Source organism: Bos grunniens, chromosome 24, assembly GCF_055505025.1.
Source record: "Bos grunniens cultivar Pamir isolate PY7600 chromosome 24, Bosgru_T2T1.0, whole genome shotgun sequence".
Lineage (NCBI taxonomy): Eukaryota > Metazoa > Chordata > Mammalia > Artiodactyla > Bovidae > Bos > Bos grunniens.
Genome location: NC_141188.1, coordinates 24,458,432 through 24,479,097, shown reverse-complemented (window position 1 = coordinate 24,479,097; position 20,666 = coordinate 24,458,432). Strand labels below are relative to the sequence as shown.

The following is a 20,666-nucleotide window of genomic DNA, read 5'->3' as shown; positions in this document are numbered from 1 at the left end:
AAAGCTATTCAGTTAACAAAAAATTTAAAGTTGGAAGACAGTGAATACATTACATGTAAATGTCAATATCACATTTTCATTTATTTAATATATACTAACATATAATTATTTGCTAAACTTGTGATAAGACAAAGATGTCTTCTTTAAGTGTGGGTCTACCGATTGACATTCCATGTGTGAATAATGCCCTGGACAATGCATTGTCTGTGACTTCTAGTTTCAGTTACTTTAAAGTAAGTTATTACTTGTAATCTAGGCTGTGCAGAAACCTGTTTTCTTCTTTTTTCCCTATTTTTTTCCTAATTGTACGTTTTAGCAATCCACATGTATTTTGATCCTTTCTAAAGCATTGAATTTACGTTCATGCATTCAGTTCATCAGTTATGAAATATTTAAATGTCATAATCATGATAATAATTGAAACTCACATAAAAGATGTGGGAAAATGCAACCAGTAATATATACACAACTCAATTTTATGTGTACAAGGTACAGGTTACTACAGCATAGACTATTTTGAATGAACAACCCACACTCTGGCAAGAGACTTTTGATTAATTCACTAGTTAGTGAAGCTCTATTAAGAGATTTTTTATTATGCTTTCAATCAAAATAGTATCTAGTCTTGAAAATCCCATCTAATTAGGTCAATTGGTTAGAGCATAGTGTTATTATGACCAAACTAGACATTAGATCCTCATATGTGCCACTTATCTTTGCCCCATGTTCCGAGATTAAACCCCTAAAGCCCTCTAGCCATCTGGCAACTGCAGTCGGGTCCACCTATAATTGTTGTCTCTGCACCCCCTCACCCTGGCACCTCACCAAAATAAAAAAAAAAAGATAACTTAAAAAATATTGGCCAACCTTATCTCAATGACTACTATCTTTATACATAATGATGAGACCCAAATATTCAAATAATATTTTCTGAAAACACATAACTTTTAAAAAGGAAGAACTAGCCACAAAAACACCCTTTCTCTGACTGTCAGACAAGATACTCCTTTGTATCACCAAAATGAAGCTTCCAACTTCCTGAACTTATATTCTGAGTTTCCTTCACAACCTTCCAGTTTTCTAACAGTGCCAAACACTTGAAAAATCGGTAACTCTGAGAATAACTAGCACAAATGAACACTTGATTAAAATTAGGAAGAGTGGGACATAAGAGTCTCTTGAATAAACCTCAGATAGAAAGGGAAAATAATCAAAATAAAGATTTTCTCTTCTCAACAGAGAGAGGAAAATTATTCCAATTTTTGTTAATATCTTAACAGAAGAAGATACACCTGTTATTGTTATTTTCTATATGCTAATTCCACAAATATTAAGGTCTCATTTAAAATGTATAATAATAAAATAATTATTAAAAAATAAAATTATAGTATGGTTAGTGCTACTAAATGATATTGCTTCATATTATTATTTGTCACTACGCAGTCAAAAATACTTAAACATACATTAATATAATGATGTGTATAATGCTTTATTTTAATACATGCAACTCCTCAATCTCCATCCTCCCTGAAAACCATAAAACAGTAAGCCACTTCCTATTCTACAAAAAAGATAGATGGAATATAATGAAATAAAATATTTTAATTAAAAACTGAAAAATCAAAATAGTACATAGTAATAAATATATATATATACACACAAATATATCTAATGTGATCAATTACTATCTCAAATGAGCTGTTAGAAATTATATATTTTACTAAATTATGGACCATCTCATCAAAAACAATTAAAATGGCAACACATTAGGCATTAGTAGAATGCCATTTAAATTATTCCCAGCTACATCTTAAACCACAATTAGTCAAATATGCTTTTTAGAAAGTTGTTTTAACTGAGCAAATGCCTTTTGAAAAATTTAGACCAAAAAACTATGTATTATTTTCTCTCACTGTATAATCACAAATTGGGTGGCTTAAAGCTTCACAAACTTATACTATCTCACAGTTTCTATGGTTCCAAAGTCCAGCATATTTTAATGGGTCTTCTGCTCAGGTTCTTATAAAGCTAAAATCAAGGTGGAAGACAGCTACATTCTTTGTTGGAAGCCCAACTGAGAAAAGCTTCCTTTGGTCAGAATTTATTCCTTGTGGTTGTAGGACTTAGGTCCCCATTGTTTTGCTAGCTGTTGGCAAAGCATGCTCTCAGCTCCTAACCACATGGCCCCCTCCATCTCAGCAACAGAGAATCTCCCTTACAATGAATCCAACTCAGGTTTTGAATTTCTCTGCCTGCTATTTCCGCTATAAAAACCCTCTGCTTTTAAAAGGTTAATGTGATTAAGTCAGACCCACCTAAAAGAGCCCCCTTTCCTGTTCCATACAATATAACCACAGGAATCAGAGATCATATGCACACTTTCCACTCACACTCAAAAGTAAGGGAATTAAACACATGTGAGGGTCGTTTCAGAGTCATCTTAGAATCCTGCCTATCACAGTACACAAAGATTGAAGAATCATAGTGACAGAGACAGGCACGTGGATTTAAAATCAAACAAGTTTGAGGAATAAACAACTTGGAATAAGATTTAGAATACTGCTTTAAAGTATAAACTCCATGTTCTAAGCAATATTTGAAACATTACTTTGAAAAGGTTTGTGGCTTGAATAAGTATTCTATTAATATACAGAAATTTCCCATGGATTTTAGAACAATTTCTCTGGTAAATCTTTGTAGCTGTGGATGTAGCAATAATAGGTCAAAAATTATTTCTCAACTCTAAAAACAGAAGGAAAAAAAAAACATTTTATTACAAGATGATTTCATCCATACTCCTTTTTCTTTCCAAAATTTTTGGTTTAATTTTTATAGATTTAAATTCTTGCCACATTTTGTCAAATGTTCATAATACATTAAACAAGTTAGAAGTCAAACAGTCAAATGTATCATCAGGAGGATGAATGAAATTTTGATACATTCATTCTAAAGAATGCTACATACTACATACAACAACATGGGTGAATCTCACAACAATATCCAATAAAAGTACAAGACACACAAGAGTATTTAGAGTATCATTCTTTTGTAGAAATTTTAAAACCAGGAACAACTAAACTGCGTTGTTTAGGGATGCCTTGTTGTTGGGTCATTAAGTCGTGTCCTTTTAAGTGTCTTTAAATTAATTTTCTTACATTTCAAACAATCCTATTTTTAACACTGTATTGGAATTAATAAAGTCTGACGTTTGTACAGCATGATTCAATTACACAATATCAAGCTATTGAATTATATTGATTTACTGCTTAACAATTTGATTTCAGTATCTGTGTAATATTTATAACTATAATATTTCAAACAAATATTGAGGCAAAAGGAACTATTCAACTTTTATTCTTTATTCATTTGATTTATAACCAGCATAAACCAAGGAGAGATCTCAAGTCCCTACCCATAAGACCTAAATCATAACATCTTTGCTCAAACACTTCTGGTAGCTGGCATTCCCTATAGAAGGAAGGTCAAATTTTGCAACATGGCAGTAGAGGTTTCCCATAATTTTGCCCCCACCCACTTTTCCAACTTCATCTTCCCCTGTACCCTGCACTTCAGCTATTCTTGACTGTGTACCATCTCAACTTGCCTTTGATAAAATAAAATCTCACCTCCACCAAAATAATACCAAAAGAGAACAATGGTTTTATGGATGTCATGGATTTTTATGGCTAAGAAATTATTTTTAATATTGTGTTAAGTACAGAGGCACTCCCCTGTAAGAGAGAAGGCGATATTTTAGCTGAAGTGTAAGGTCTTAACTAAAATGATTTACTGTGAGATAATATTAGGCTTCAACAATAGTTTCTGCCTTCAACAATAGCTCAGTCAGTAAATCATCTGCCTGCAATGCAGGAGACCCGGCTTCGATTCCTGGGTCGGGAAGATCCCCTGGAGAAGGAAATGGCAACCCACTCCAGTATTTTTGCCGGAGAATCCCATGGGCAAAGAGGCCTGGCAGGCTGCGGTCCCGGGGGTCACAAAGAGTCGGACACAACTAAGCGACCAAACACACACACACAATATTATCCTATGGATTAAAGTAACTGTCTCCAAATTGGTATGTGCACACCCCAGAAAACGCATGAGATGACCTACTGAGATGAATAAAAACATTAAAATTTATGTTTGTATACATTTAATAATAGTTGGTCATGGACAGGGAAGCCTGGCGTGCTGCAGTCCATGGGGTCGCAAAGAGTCGGACACAAGTGAGCAGTTAAACTGAACTAACAGTCCTATATATTTACATTTTTGAATATGTGCTATGTATTAAGTATTGATACAGAACATATGTAATTTATAAAAACACACATGTTGGGGGAATATTCAATTTGTTTTAATCACTAGAGTGCATTATTTTAAGAGTTTGGAAACCAAAGCAAGGACTTTGGAATCCAACCGAAACAGTTTCTTGTCCCAACTCTAACACTTAGAAGCTGTGTGACTTTAGAAAGTTATCTTAATTTAAACCACAATTTTATCAAGTATGTAATGAAAAATGTTCACCCGATAGGATTATTGTGACTGTTAAAGGGGACATTTTGTTTAAAGTTATTATCTCAATCTTTAACCAATATATATTAATAAGTTGATAAATGCAAGGCATTTTTATTGATTGTGTTACATTCAAAACTTTCTATTGCCTAAAGAAGCAATGTACTCATGAAAGAACTCTAAATGACAAGCAAAGTCACCAGTTTCACAGCCTTAAGGAAAAAAGCCCATCTTTTCCTGCTTCTGATGGGACTACAAATGGTAAGGAAAACAGTATGGAAGTTCCTCAAAAAATGAAAAATAGAACTGCCATGTGATCCAGCAATCCCACTAGTGGGTATACATCCAAAAGAATCGAAACAGAGTTTTGAAGGGACACCCTTCACAGCAGCATTATTTCTAACAGCCAAAAGTGAAAGTGAAAGTCGCTCAGTCATGTTGACTCTGCCACCCCGTGAACTATACAGTCCATGAAATTCTCCAGGCCAAAATACTAGACTGGGTAGCCTTTCCCTTTTCCAGGGGATCACCCCAACCCAGTGATTGAACCCAGGTCTCCCGCATTGCAGACAGATTCTTTCCCAGCTGAGCCACAAGGGAAGCCCAAGAATACTGGAGTGGGCAGATTATCCCTTTTCCAGTGGATCTTCCTGACCCAGGAATTTGCTGCTAAGTCACTTTAGTCGTGTCCGACTCTGTGTGACCCCACAGACAGCAGCCCACCAGGCTCTCCCGTCCCTGGGATTCTCCAGGCAAGAATATGGAGTGGGTTGCCATTTCCTTCTCCAATGCATGAAAGTGAAAAGTGAAAGGGAAGTCGTTTAGTTGTGTCCAACTCTTAGCGACCTCATGGACTGCAGCCTACCAGGCTCCTCCGTCCATGGGATTTTCCAGGCAAGAGTACTGGAGTGGGGTGCCATTGCCTTCTCCGGTGGATTCTTTACCAACTGAGATATCAGGGAAGCCCAAACGTGGAAGCAATTCAAATGCTCATTGACAAATGAATAAACAAAATATGGTAAATACATAAAATAGCATATTATTCAGCCATTAAAAGTAAGGAAATTCTGTGACACAATTTAACATGAGTGAATTTTAAGGGTATTATGCTAAGTGAGATAATCAATCACAAAAGACAAACACTGTGTAATTCCACTTATACTGTGGGGGGAGAGGGGCTTCCCCAGTGGCTCAAAAGGTCAAGACTCTGCCTGCAATGCAGAAGTTCAGTTCAGTTGCTCAGTCATGTCCGACTCTTTGTGACCCCATGGACTGTAGCACGCCAGGCCTCCCTATCCATCACCAACTCCTGGAGTTTACTCAACCTTGTGCCCATTGAGTAACGCAGAAGGTTCCAGTTTAATCCCTAGGTTGGGAAGATCCCCTGGAGAAGGAAGTGGCAACTCACTCCTGGGAGAACCCATGGACAGGAGTCTGGCAGGCTACAGTCCATGGAGTAGCAAAGAGTCAGACATGACAGGGCAAGCATGCATGCAATTATATGAGGTATCAAATGTAGTCATATTTACAGAATCAGAAAGTAGAATGGTGGTTTCCAGGGGCTGGAGGGAAGGTTAAAGAGGGAGTTCTTTATTAGTTACAGAGTTTCAGTTTTGCAAGATGAAAACATTCTAGAGATATCTTGTACAGCAAAGTATATATGCTTAATACTATCGTACTACATACTTACATATGTTTAAGATGGAAAAGTATATGTTATGTTTTTTTAACCGTAATTTAAATAAATAAAATTTAAAAAACAGTCCCCAAATCTGGTTAGAACTAGTTGGTGTGTGGTGTTTAAATAAGAAGATTCCATTGTGTTATGGGGTTGGGAAGTGATTTTCATTTATCCCATTAATTACTGCCAAAGATGTATTACACATGATGCCCTCCCTTCTGTCAAAACAAATTTTCCAAAAAAAACCAAAACAAAAACAAATTATCAAGCAATAGATATACCTCATGGTATGATGTAATAAGAATATGGTCAGTTGGTTCAAGAAATATTAAGTTGACAGAATCAACAGTATTCTATGAAGTACTGACCATAAAGAGAGAAGAAAGGGGGAAAGAAACACTCATATCACACAGACTTTTGGCTTGGAAAGGTGAGCAAATTGTATTGCCACTTATGGAGAAGGAAAAATTTTAAAGAAAAAAAAAATTTTTTTTTGAAGAGGTCAGCTTGGAGGACCTAGTATGGGGAATGGAGAAAAGAAAAAATTTTTAATTTGTTTAATTTTAAGTGCTTTGGAATATCTTGATGGAAAACAACTAGTGGAAAACCCAAAGCAAAGATCTGAACTCCAGCAGAAGCATATTAAGTCCTCAAAACAGACACACAACTGAAGCTATGGACGGGGGTACCACTACTCAAGAGAAAGAGAGAGTAATAAAAGGAATTCAAAATGTATCTTAGTCAAATTATTTAATTGTAAGGATACCTAAGTAAATAAATCCATGAAATTTGGAAAAAAACAAGTTTGCCGTTGAATTTTAATAGCACTAATACAGTTATCTACAATGTTCTAGTGCAAAGAGTGAAAACAAAGAAACTATACCTAGCTAAGTTGCCCTTTAGGTGCAAAGGAAAAGGACAAATATTTTTCAATTGCATATAAACCCCAAAGAATAGAAAATAGGAGCCCTTCTTTAGGGGAAAAATGATGATCAGGAATTACCACCAATCAACTGATAGATCAAGTCAGATAATTTAGACGTAAAGAAAACCAGGTAAAAGAATGGATGATATACATTTAAACATAATAAAGGGATAATAATTGTAAGAAGCAAATTCCATACTATAACATAAAGAACCTTGACAATAAAAGCAATAATTTAGATAATACAACAAAATATATAACAATTAGAATAAATGTAATGTATTATAAACAGGGATATCAGTAACAAGAAGGTGAGAAATGAAAAAAGATTTGTTCTTTATCTACCACTAGAGAAAGTCAATAATATGGTATAAAACTGAAATTGTAGTTGAAAAAATATAATTCACCATTGATATTTTTCTTAATATTTTCTGTCAATTTTAGGAATAAACACTTCTATGAATAAGCCTTAACCTATTAGAAAATTTTTGAATTTTGTGTATTTTTGTGACATTTTGGTAATATATTTTATTCTTCTTAAATTAGCATATAATTGTCATCCCAGTTTTAGAAAATCACTTCTGCTTCTCCATATACAGTATGACTATCAACCATTATCTCTAATCTTCTTTTGGGATACTTGTTTAGATGGATGTCTGTAATGATACTCATAATTAGTTAATGGTTATATCTAGGCAAGAGACCTAGAATGAATTTTTGGCAATTTTTTCCTTTTCATTTAGACTTTTGAGTAATGAGAATGTATCACTTTTAAGAAAACAAAGTCATTTTTATTTTCTAAAAGTGAAGTAAGAAAAAAGATACAATATACTACATTAATGTTATATTATATAATATTATATAATGTTATAATGTTAACATAAATATATAATTTATATATTACATTATAATGTATAATCATTAATGTATATATGTATCTTATATTTAACTCATTACACTGTGATTGAGTTCATAACACATAATTAAAATTATATCATGGTGTTCTTGACTTGTTAATACTTAGATTAGCTTCTATTTTTGTAGCATCTATTATGTGTCAAGCATATGCCTTATATACTATATGCTTATGAAGTATGATTATTAATTCTCATCCAAAACTAAAACTAGGCAAAGTTTTGGATGCAAATTAGGAAATCCTAAAAGAGAAATTCTCAAAGAGAAGCAAAGAGGAAACTGTGTCTTTAAATAAGAAACTTTCTATTAAAAAGCAGAGACACTGCTTTGTCAACAAAGGTCCGTCTAGTCAAGGCTATGGTTTTTACTGTGGTCATGTATGGATGTGAGAGTTGGCCTATAAAGAAAGCTGAGCACAGAAGAATTGATGCTTTTGAACTGTGGTGTCGGAGAAGACTCTTGAGAGTCCCTTGGACTGCAAGGAGATCCAGCCAGTCCATTCTGAAGGAGATCAGCCCTGGGATTTCTTTGGAAGGAATGATGCTAAAGCTGAAACTCCAGTACTTCGGCCACCTCATGTGAAGAGTTGACTCATTGGAAAAGACTCTGATGCCGGGAGGGATTGGGGGCAGGAGGAGAAGGGGACGACAGAGGATGAGATGGTGGATGGCATCACTGACTCGATGGACATGGATTTGGGTAAACTCTGGGAGTTGGTGATGGACAGGGAGGCCTGGCGTGCTGAGGTTCATGGGGTCGCAAAGAGCTGGACATGACTGAGCGACTGAACTGAACTCGCAACTCCAGTAAATGTCAAATCCAGGATTTAAATCTTGCTCTAAAATCCTTACCCTGCCCACTATACCACGTTTCATGCCATCCATGCTGTCCAGGAAGTTTACATTGCCATCCTAGGACTATGAAAAGGAACACAAGCTAAAACACACTGGATTCACTTTACTCTTTCCTAGTGAGATATAAAAAATCTTGGCAAATACAACAGCTATTAGTGAGAGGTCTTTATGATCTTGACGTGGAAATGGAAACTTTTGGAAATTCTGCTGCCACATCCCTGAATTTCCTCCCTCATCTTTCCTCTATCCTATACAGAAAGTCCAGAGTTAAAATCTTGACAAGTAGAATCTCAGAATCATTGTTCAGAAGGTCTCTAGAGGGAATACATATGTGTTGGGTCTTATCCCTCACCTTCACCATAGTCACTAGTAATACAACTAAGAAGAGATAACAGAAAAGTTAAGGACTGGTATCTTCGGAAATAAATGTGGGATAGTCCTCATATGGGCTCCCCAGGTTACTCAGTGGTAAAGAATCTGCCTGTAATATAGGGGATGTGGATTTGATTCCTGGGTCAGGAAGATTCCCTGGAGAAGGAAATGACAACCCACTCCAGCACTCTTGCATGGAAAATCCCATGGACAGAGGAGCCTGGCAGGCTACAGTCCATGGGGTCACAAAGAGTCAGACACAAATTTGTGACTGAACAACTAGTCCTCTTGTACTAAGAGGGTCTGATTGCCTTCTAAAATTCAGGGGTGTTAACTCAACAAGCCCTTTGTCTCTTAATCCTCATGGCCAACTGGCCTCTAGTAAAAGGAAAGGAAAGTGAAGTCACTCAATTGTGTCCGACTCTTTGCGAACCCTGGACTATACCTACTAGGCTCCTCCATCCAGAGAATTTTCCAAGCAAGAGTACTGGAGTAGGTTGCCATTTCCTTCTCCAGAGGATCTTCCCAACCCAGGGATCAAACCCAGGTCTCCCGCATTGCAGGCAGACGCTTTACCGTCTGAGTCACCAGGGAAGCCTGGCCTCTAGTAAAGGCACCCACTATTCCCTGAGAACCCAAAGGAGGTGCTGTGCTAGGGACTTGGACTTGCCCTGGATGACTGATTCCTCCCAACAGCTCTAAATGCCACTGAAGTCAGCTTATAAACCACAATGCTGAGACTCATACTTGGGATCTCTTTAACCCCACAAAGATATATGGTATAGTGTGTCCCAAAATACTTAAATGAAGGGGGAAAAAATGCATCAGTAATCAATAGCAATTCCCACTGTGGAAGTATTAAGACATAAGCAAAATTCGGTTGTCTTGGTGACTACTGTTTTGACTTGTCTCTCTAAGAGATACAAAGTATCATTACGCATAGCTGGCATATCCCTCAGCTTTGTTTTCTAGAATTTCTATAGCAAATTACAGATCAAGGCCCAACATATATGATGTGAGCCTTAGTCACGGACTTAGACCAAGTGGAAATGTACACAGACTCCTTATGTATTATTTTATTCACTCTGATGTGGTATTTAAAAAATAACCAAAACTACAATCAGAGAACTAAAAAACAGTAACTGCTTATGAACCAGTCCATGAATATTCATTCTAATCACTGTACAATAATCAATTAGTAGTATACACAGTGAGAAAATATGAAATCTGAGGCTACCGATTGATAACTGAATAAATTATCATTTTTAAATCACATAACTAGAGATAATATATTTTCTTTTCTGGATAAAAAATTCATTTTATGTTTCCTCGTGGAATAAATAAAGGGAAAAATACTAAAGGGAAAAAATACATGTAAATGCTTTTAAAAAAAAGGCTGAAATGTCTGTTCCTACAAATACAGGGAAAGAAAAGCATTGTTCATATTATTTGATTTTATAGTTTGGATATTCATTACCTTGTTTGGTTAAGACTGAAAGACAAATAGAAATGTGAGTTTATGGAATTTCCTAATGACTTATAGAATGCAGTGGACTTTTATAAAATAAACAATAATGCATGAATAATATTACTAATGAAATGTAATGAAATTTCTGATTCTTTTCTAAGTTTACCTTTCCTAATATGAAGCAGTAAAATGTGGTTACACTTTAAAGTGTGATGTTTTAACTAATTGTTGCCAGAAAACAAAGCGTCAATCAGAATGTAAAGCTTCTGAAAACAAACTAAGCTAGAACTATCAGAGATGTAAAACAGAGTAACCATAGTGAGGATAATTTTCAACTGTCACTGATTAAACATTGTTTCTGAATCAATGTCAAGCATTTCCTGTATCTTTTTTAGAACTGTTTGAAGTTACCATAATTTCATACTTCTAAATTTCTGACACCTTTAAGGAAAGAACATAGAAAAGTAACAGTGGTAGTATGGAAAAGAACTGAGATCCCATGCTCAGCAAAGCACATGTGTGTGTGTATACACGCACATGTGCGCACACAACCGTCTCACTCCAGATCTAAAATGGCTGAGTCGCAGGATGTTGTTGCTTGGTGACCAAACAGTATCTGCTCAGCCACACAGTAATCTAAACAGTGACAGATATGTCCCCTCAGTTTTAGGCATGGCCAGTACAAACAGTAAAGGGCATGTTTATCTTCTCCAATATTCTACATTTTTAAGTCAGTTGTCACTTGCTTGATTTTATCATCAGTTACCTTGAGGCTTCACGGGGAAAGTATTTGCGAAGCTATAAATACATCTGCTCTTTTGGAAAAACAAGAGGTAGGACCAAGCTTCTTTTAGAATGAAAGATAGTCCTGTTTCAATTAAGCCTGCATGATGTGTCTGCTATGTTCTAGTCCGACCTCCCAGTTGCTATCAGTCTCCCTTTCTCTCATTAAACACAAGGAGTTAATTAGCCCCAGCCTGTCCTCTCCCCTTCTCTCTTTCCCTTTTCACAGTAGTAATGATGCCTAATTACCTGCAGCAATGGGTAACTGCAACACCAGGAATGAATCGCTCTCAGTGAAGCAAAGTCAGCCATGAACCTTCAAACCTCAGAATCCTGGAATGATTCTCAGTCTACTTGAAAATACTATTCAAATACAGTACTCTTTTTCAACCAATAAATGCTTTTGGATGCAAAAAAAAAAAAAAAATTTTTTTTTTGATCTTTCTGATGACTGCACCCCTGCTATCATAAAGAAAAACCATCACAGGTTTAAGGAAGAAATACTCTGAGATGTGGGGAAACACATGATAAAAGGGATCTTTTATTTATATTTTAAGTCAATGAAATGATGATTGGCTGTCTCTCAGAGAAGGAGGAGCCTATAATTCTATGTCAGGAGCAGCATAAAAATTTCATAAAGAGCAATAGGAAAGTTCATGAATTAAAAACCTCTTCAAAATTTCAAAACAGATGTGAATGAAAATCAGCGCTCTTAAATACTACACAGGAAACCATTATGCAAGAACATCACCTGAAGGATTACATTTTCTCCCTTAACTATATGGAATCTTTACTGAAAAGAGAAACACATGTTACTTTATTATTAATCCTGGAGTTATTAATCTATATTAGATATCTTAGCAGCAATTTCTTAACAACTCTGCATTAATTTTTCAATGAAAATGTGGTACCCAAGAATGTGAATGCTGGTTTGAATGACTGGCATCCATGTTTATCTTACTGCCTCTATGACCACTACACAATTTATGTTAGAATTTTTATGTAACGTTTTAAAAAAGAACACCTGTATATACATACAGTAGATGTAACCAAATCCATGCAGGTATAAACTCATTGGAGAAATACACAAGTGAAGCAATCTGACACATAAACAGAGGTGCCTAAGTAAAACATTTTAAGAAATGAAAAACAAACTCCCAGCTAGCAATTTACAAAACAAAACACACACAATCTTATTAAGAAATATTCAGATAAATATATCTTAAATCATTATTTTATTCATCAATTAGTTCAGTACCACCCAAAGAAAAATACATTCATATGTTTTGAATTCTAATTTACTTTGTCTACCTAAGTTATTTTTAAAAATCAGGTTCTTAATGTTACTCCCAATATAAATGAATCAAAGCCCCTCATTCTCTATGACAGACTTCTGGCTCATCCAAATGTAGATAAACCTAAGTTCATCCATGCCCATCTAGTGCTCATTATTAATAAAGCAATCTCACCATTGTCTTTAGCAATGCCAGATGTGAAAGGCGAAGGCTGTGTTTATAGATCGCCCTCCTAGAAACCTTTCAACAATGATGCATATTTTTTAAAAAAGCAGAACTTTTATGTGTGTTTCCGTTTCACCTTTATTCCCATGTCATTTTTCCATATAAATTTCAAAAGAAATATACTTCCTTCAAACAACTACCCCTAATTAATCTCAAGAAACCATAAACTGCTTTCCAAAAAGAGTCTTCCATATAAGCCTTTGAAAAACCTTTCATGCACGTATTTCCAATTTAATATACCTCCGTTTGAGATAGAAGAGTAGCTTTCAAGGCATCTCCTTTCTAGCATCCTCCAGGAATACTGCACGGGAAACAGTTGCCAGTGAGAGATGGAAGAAAAGGAGCAAATGCTCAAGAAACCCCAAAGCGAGGCAAAAATGTACCGAACGCCAGATAACCCTCCCCCACCCCTACTCCGGACGACTACCCACCTAGCATGATGAAGAAAGAGGTCTTATGGATCTGATCTGCGATCCTACTTGTAGCCCACAGTTCCCATCTCCTGAAAACGGAAATTGACGCTGCCGCCGCTCCCCAACCTCACAGGCTTCTGCCTGGGGAGGCTGAGATACACTGAGCTCTCAGCGCCAGCGCCTGGGCTTAAAGCTTTGCGGCCGTGAGACTAGAGCCATCCCAGAATAAGGAACAAATAACGTACACCACTTGATTGCGCCCAAACCCATCACTCTTTGTTGTTCATCATGTAGCTGCGGCTTTATTTGTGAAAGCTGCAAGTGAGGAAGGAAGGGGTGGGGGGGTGGGCAGGAGGAGGCATCTCCAGGACCCTATATACCATCTAAATCTTCAGGGCAAGATCTCAGGGAGATTAAGGCGATCGGACAGCCAGGTGTCTCCCAGGCGGCGGTCTAACTAACAATAAAACCCGATAGTGTCCGGGGCGGGGGGGGGGGGGGGGTCGGGGGAACCCCACATCCACGACCAGCGCCACGTTCGGGCTTTGTGCCAATAAAAAGACTCCGTAGACTATCGATCAGAATCATCTATTATCAGAGCGTGTGGCTGGGGTTTCAGCGTGGCCTTTATGCGCGGTGGGGAAGGCGGGACACGCGCCGGGCGCCCAGCGAAGGACGTGGGACAATGGCCCAGTCCGAGGACGCGAGATGCCGCCCGACCCGGGGATAGAAGCTCCAGAGACGAGGAGGGCTGCGCGCTCCAGAGATGCGCTGCTGCTTTAAAATACAGGACCACAAAGACTCCACGTTGGGGGAAACGCGCCTGGCTCACGCGAGTGGGGACGACTTGGGGAAGGGGGTTGAGAAGGGTGGGGGCAAACGAGCCAACGGTGGCTCACGGCTCCCCCTTTCTCCCCCCACCTCCATCTCCCCCCCAGGCTGCTCTGGCAGACAAATAACAGAAGAAGGCGAGTCACTCACCGTGGTCTTGACCGGCACGTAGAGCACTTGCTTGGCGCCGCCGCCGCCCCCGCGGACCTCGTCCGGCTGGCCCAGCTGGAAACCCTTCGATTTGACCCAGAATTTAAATTTGGCGTTGTCCGTGGAGCTCGACTCGCAGCCGTTGAGGAGCTGGACGATCCGCTCGTATTTTTTACGGGTCACCGTCTTGGTCTTGCCTGAGTCCCCGTAAGTCCTGAGACACCAGTCCTGGAACTGGCGGTACACATCGCGCTCGCTCTCCATGTTCCGCGCGCCCGGCCGCCGGCCGGAGGCTCCCAGCGCACTTCGCACCTGTTCACCCCGGGCTCATGAAAAATGCAGCCCCCCGCCACGCTGTAGGGGACGCGAGGTCCCGGGCGCCGCCAGAGCCTGCCTCGGGTCGGGGGAAAGGGGGGAGGGAAGGGGCGAGGGGGAGGAGGGTCCGGCTGGGCACCAGCGATCAATGCCCTGTGCTACCAAGTCTCTGGTTTCATTCGTAATTGCGACGGATGTCTCCGGACGCTGTTCTCTTCCTCTTAGTGATGGGTCTCTAATATTGTGGGAGTAGGACCATCCTCTGGCCCGGAGGAGCTGGGTTTTGAATAATTAAAATCCCATTCCTTGGTTTATTAAAAATCCCAATATTGACTTGGGGTGGTCCCTCGACGCCTTGCCCGGGGCTGCGTCCGGGGCAGGCAGGTGGAGCGCAGCGCCGCCTCCCCGCGCGCGCGCGCCCCCGAAGCTTCCCGGCCTCCGGCCCCACCACCGTCCAGGAGCGAGAGCTGCGCCTCTCTCGAAAGCAGCTGCCCGGCCTGGCGCCTGAGAGCCCGAAGGGCACCCGGGTCCCCGGGCTCTCCTTCCTCCAGGGTCCCGTTCCGCTTCGGCCTTCCCTGTGTGGGGCGTTCAGGGACTAGAAAGAGAGAAAGTTCTTACCTGTCATGTTGTTAAGCCCATCAAATCCTGCTACACAGGAAATTTCTTAAGGTATTTTTAAAGCGGCTTAAAATGTCATTTCTTCAGATGCATTTAGGCTGAATTCCAGTCCCGTAGGTAGGTTCCGGGAGTTAAGTCCCAGAATTAGCAAAGCATCCACGGAGATTTGGCCGGAGTTCTCTAGGATAGCCCGTGGTACCCTGAACAGATATCCGCTCCAGGGGGAAGTGGGTAAACGAAGGCAGGCCGCTGGCGGCGGGTCTCCCAGATAACGTTGGGGCCCCCAGATAGGACTCCTCCGGTCTCTAATGAACTGGGTACAAGGCATAGAAGTAAGTTTATGATACAGATGCTTCAAACCCTCTGCATGAAATTAGAATATAGCGAGCTGTCATTTTCCCCTTGCTTGGTTACAGTTTGCAGTTCACACGGGAGGTTTCGGATGTCTATTTTCCCCCTGCCACGTCATGGACACCCCCTCCTCTGCTCAGAGTAGCCAAATATGAGTTCCTCCGGACGATTTCTCAAGCAAATGAGATCAGCGGTTCCTCCATTCAGGATTTCCATCCGTTTGTTACAGAGCTGGAAATAGGGGAGTTCCCATCCTCCTCGCGCTGCGATCGCGGCCGCTCCTCTTTATTCTACTCTCTGCGGAGGCCCGCGCCCGTCCCAGGAGGCGGCTCTGCCAGCAAGGCGGCCCGATCAGTGCCCGGCGCCGAGTCCGTGTCCTAGCCCACCTTCGCCCCCTCGTCGCCGTCTCCAAGACGAAAGCCCCGACTGGGAGGAACGCGGGGTGTTTGTCCCCACTGCGCCGCGGCTGGTCCCGGCACTTGCAGAACGGTCAGTGGCTCCTGCTCCACCAGGCTGAGTGTGCGCGTGTGTGTGAGCCGGGGAGCGAGGGTGTGCAGGGGGTGCGCTGTGTGTGCGCGCGTCTCCGGGAAGGTCTCGCGGCGGCGGCTGGAGCCGGGACTGACAGCCCGGGCGGAGCGCGAGCAGCTCCACACACTAAACCTCTCGCCTCTCCCCTCACCCCCCACCCCTCCCACTCCCCTCTCCTCCCGCCCCCCCTCTTCCCCGGCCCCTTCCAAGCTCTCTGATTGGCCAGTGGGACAAAAGTTTCTGTGGAGACGGCTGGGCGCTGACGTCACGGGCAGAATTGTCCCATTTAGGGATCCCGGGGGCAGTGCGCATGTTGCAGGCTGCAGGTTAGAGGCGGGAGGAGGTAGCAGCGGGCCCGGCGGCAGCCAGGTGGCGGAAAGGAGCACTCAGCATCCAGGTGGGGGGACGACTCCAGCAGGGTTTCCATGGAGATTCCTCTGGGTCTAGCCTAAAAACAGCAAATCAGCTGACACCATTAGCTCAGGACCTAATTACTGCTTATTGGAGCAACAAATGAGGGAGAGGGCCAGCTGCAAAGGAAGACTTTTCATCCACCACCACCCCTCCCTGTCTCCTCCTCTCTCCCCTCTCTGGGTGGCTCTAGAGTCCCGGGTGAATTCCCATTAACTTGCAAGATGCCTGCAACAACAGCTCCCCTTCTCTAGAGGCTACCCTGACTGCTTTTATTCCTTTTATTCCCTTCTTTTGAATCGAAAAATAATGCTAACATATATCAGTGGTCCTGAGTCCTTGAATTTGTTTGCCCAATAAATATTAGCCCAGTAGAGCTCAGGGGAGCCACAGGCCAGTAGAAGTCACACGTAGATTTAATATCAGGAGAGGATCACTTTCAGTTTACTGAATTGGGAACTTATCTTTAGGCTTTTCATATTTAAAAAAATATTTCCAATATCTGAAGTATGTAATAATTTGGGATGAACAATTGGACAGAGAATATTTTCAGTCACCCATCTAAATGGGGTATAACTCACAAAAACAATTCTCTTCAAAGTTTCCCTGGTGAGATCAGAGACAAGAAATTGATTCCAAGTGAAGAGATGTAGGTTTTCTGGTATATTGGTCATAGCTTTCCTAGGAGATTCTGGAAGTATAGTTGGTCACAGAGTGGTCATTCATTCAAGATTAAGCTGGTTCTATAGAGTTTACTTTCACTTATGGATATAGCTTAATTCACAATTTCATAATTCTTTTTGGTAGCTCTTTCATTTGAAAAGACATCCCAACTCCTCTAAGCCTCATTCAAGTACTTTCAGAATCAGAAAGACTTCCTTCTTTGACTTGCTCAAGTCATCTGCCTCTAAACTCCTCTGGATAGTGTCTTTCAATTTTTTTTTTTAAACCTTGTCTCATAGTAAGACATACATTTTACTTTGGCATAAAGTGCATGTATACATCTCTCCTCCAAAAATTTTATGAAGTATTTTTTATTACATGTAAGACACACTATTTGCCATTTTTCTATTTTTAAATTTGGTAAAAAATTTAAACTCAATTTAAAAAAATTCCTAACTCAATAAATTTATTTTATGATCCAGCAAAGGATGACTGGCACCTATAGTTTGGAAGTGTTTTAGATCATAAGAACTTGCACTGCTCTTGTACTATATGAATAGAGGAGTTTGGTGGGCTACAGTCCCTGGGATTGCAAGAGTGGGACGCAGCTTAGCAAATAACAACAAATATCCCACTGTACAAATTGAATCTTGATTGAAGACTCTGGAGAGTTCAGATGTTCTTGTTTTCCAAATAACTCCAGAACAATGAATTATGTGTGTGCTCAGTTGCTCAGTTGTGCCTGACTCTTTGTGACCACATGGACTGTAGCTGTCCAGGCTCCTCTGTCCATGGGATATCCCAGGCAAGAATGTTGGAGCGGGTTGCCATTTCCTCCTCCAGGAGATCTTCCTAATCCAGGGATCGAATCTGTGTCTCCTGCGTCTCCTGCATTGGCAGGCAGATTCTTCACTACTGAATTGGTGGCACTACTGGTAAAAACTCCAAAGCAGAAGACATAAGAGATATGAGTTAGATCCCTGGGTTGGGAAGATCCCCTGGAGGAGGGCATGGCAACCCACTCCAGTATTCTTGCCGGGAGAATATCATGGACAGAGGAGCCTGGAGGGTAACAGTCCATAGGGTTGCAAAGAGTAAAACAGGACTGAAGCGACTTAGCTTCAGTCACCTGAGAAGCCCCAGAGCACACAGTAAGTGCTTAATAAATATATGCCAAGCTAGTTAATAAAGTAAGGAAAATGAGAGGAAGAGAAGGAGGCATAATCCTTGGCCATTCCCGTTACCTTTTGCTGGAGGTTGTTTGGATAAAGTTGGGCCCCAGTTAGGGAAATCACAGGGCCTGACCACATACACATGTTCATTCTATTTATCATTATACTTGACACTCCAACGGATGGAAATTACAAATTTGAGACATATTCATAGAATATAAACAAATATGTATAACCCCTAGTTACATTAACTAGATTTAGTATATAAGCAAAAAGAAAAAAAAAACTTACAAAATTGAAAGATATCATATAAGACATTCTTTTTAGAAGGAAGAGGTAAACAAGAGAGTATTCACATTAGACTAAAGGAATTGAGAGTCCTAGGACTTCAAGGGCCACCCTTCTCCAAACTCTGTGGATTCTCTGGTCTCCAGTGTGCTCTGTGTCTGTACTCATTATTAACTGGCAGGCTCAGTCAACATCTTTTACCATATCTTTTCTACCCAAGAGCATAAACACTTGAAAAATCTAAAATCTGCTACAGTAACTCACTCTGGATACATTTCTCTCCTCTACTTTTAACGTCTCCAGAAGTTCTTTCCAGTTCCTTCAGCTAAATTATTCATTGAACAGGCTGCTTGGAGTTTAATTGGCATTCCCCCCAAGACACTTTCTTCAGAATTGCTTCTGTGCAGAACATCTCTGTCCAAAAAGTGACTCTTTGCCCCCATATCTGAACACCAATCCCTCAGCCTTTGACCTAGGGTTTTCCATGCTATTTATAGGGAGAGGAAGTCAAAATGTTATATCAGAAAATTATATTGTAATGAAACATAATTCAAATTTTGAAACATAAATCAACATAATGAAAGTAAAATTTCTTTCAACATCAGGGTCAGATTGTGTATGATGTTTAAAAATTTCTGGAAAATCTTGCATATTATCCATCACAAATAGCCATGCAGGACTACTTATTCATCAGCAAAATGTCATAGTGCAAACAAGTAATCTATAACCATAAAATAAGTATTCAAAGACTAAACAATTCTTCCTTCATCCATCTATATAATTATACTTTCATTCAACAAACATTTACTGGTGCTAATCTCTCTGGCTTCTCTGGTGGCTCAGTAAAGAATCCACCTACAAGGTGGGAGACCTGGTTTAATCCCTGAGCTGGGAAGATCCCCTGGAGAAGGGAATGGCTACCCACTCCAGTATTCTGGCCTTGAGAGTTCCGTTGACAGAGGGGCCTGGCAGGCTATAGATGGGCTCGCAAAGAGTCGGACAAGACTGAATGACTTTCACAATCTCTCTGGTAGGCTCTAAGGTTAAGGTAGTCCACAAGACTGATGTATATATTTGGCCCTCATGAGATGGAACTTAAAATTGTCTAAGGAAAACATAATAAGCAAAGAAATAAATAATTAGCACTTGAGTGCTAATAAGTGAGTGCTAGAAGAGGTGGTGGTTGGGGCGGCGGAGAAAGGGGGGCGGGGGGCAGGGCGCGATGGTACCATGACAGAAAACAATGGAATAGTGGAGGGAATTGGAGACTCAGGGAAGATCTCTCTGAGCAAGTAACATTTATCATGACACCTGAAGGATGTAAAGAAGTCAATCACATCAACAGCTAAGAAGGGGAACAATAGACATAGCACAAAGGCAAGAGTTCTTGGCATGTTTAAGGATTAGAAAGAAGACCAATGTGAGACTTCCCTGAAAGTCCAGTGGATAAGAATTTAACTTCTAATACAGGGGACAAGAGTTGGGTCCCTGGTCAAGGAACTAAGATCCCACATGCCGTAGGGCAACTAAACTGGTGCACCACAACTAGAGAAGTCCATGTGGGCATGCCACAATAAAGACCTACTGCAGCCAAAAAACAAAGACCAGTGTAAGGGAACTTGCTGAGCTTGAAATAGAGAAGCAGGCTATGACATCTCAGTTGTCTTCTGCTGCCGTATCCTGTAGGGCTCTGCTCACCATGATAAGGAGTTTGGCCCAGTGGGAAATCAATCAAGTATATTTAAAGCAGGAGAATTAAATGTCATGCATTTTTAGAAGTTTCACTAGCCACTTTGAAAGGATTAGGAGGAGGCACCCATGGAAGCAAGACTAGTTAAGAAGCTTACAGTAGTTGTAGTAGTTTAGGTGAAGTATTATGGGGTTGGATTAGAAAGG

At 40.4% G+C, this 20,666-nt stretch overlaps 1 protein-coding gene across 16 annotated transcripts in view; it reads right to left on the bottom strand.

The window, feature by feature from the left end:
• The window catches only part of NOL4 (nucleolar protein 4), a 557,406-nt gene that overhangs the window by 446,754 nt on the left and 89,986 nt on the right, over nucleotides 1-20,666 (bottom strand). For 9 of the 16 annotated variants that reach the window (XM_086372830.1, XM_086372842.1, XM_086372845.1 and 6 more), the window contains exon 2: nucleotides 14,425-16,684. The exons of 1 other annotated variant lie outside the window; for it this stretch is intronic. In XM_086372830.1, coding sequence (XP_086228956.1) covers nucleotides 14,425-14,688 — 264 coding nt within the window. In that variant the 5' untranslated portion in view covers nucleotides 14,689-16,684. Of the gene's footprint in view, nucleotides 1-13,270; nucleotides 13,404-13,461; nucleotides 13,687-14,424; nucleotides 16,685-20,666 lie in introns of those variants that run through there. 6 more of the 16 variants (XM_086372840.1, XM_086372841.1, XM_086372844.1 and 3 more) reach the window with 6 other exon arrangements.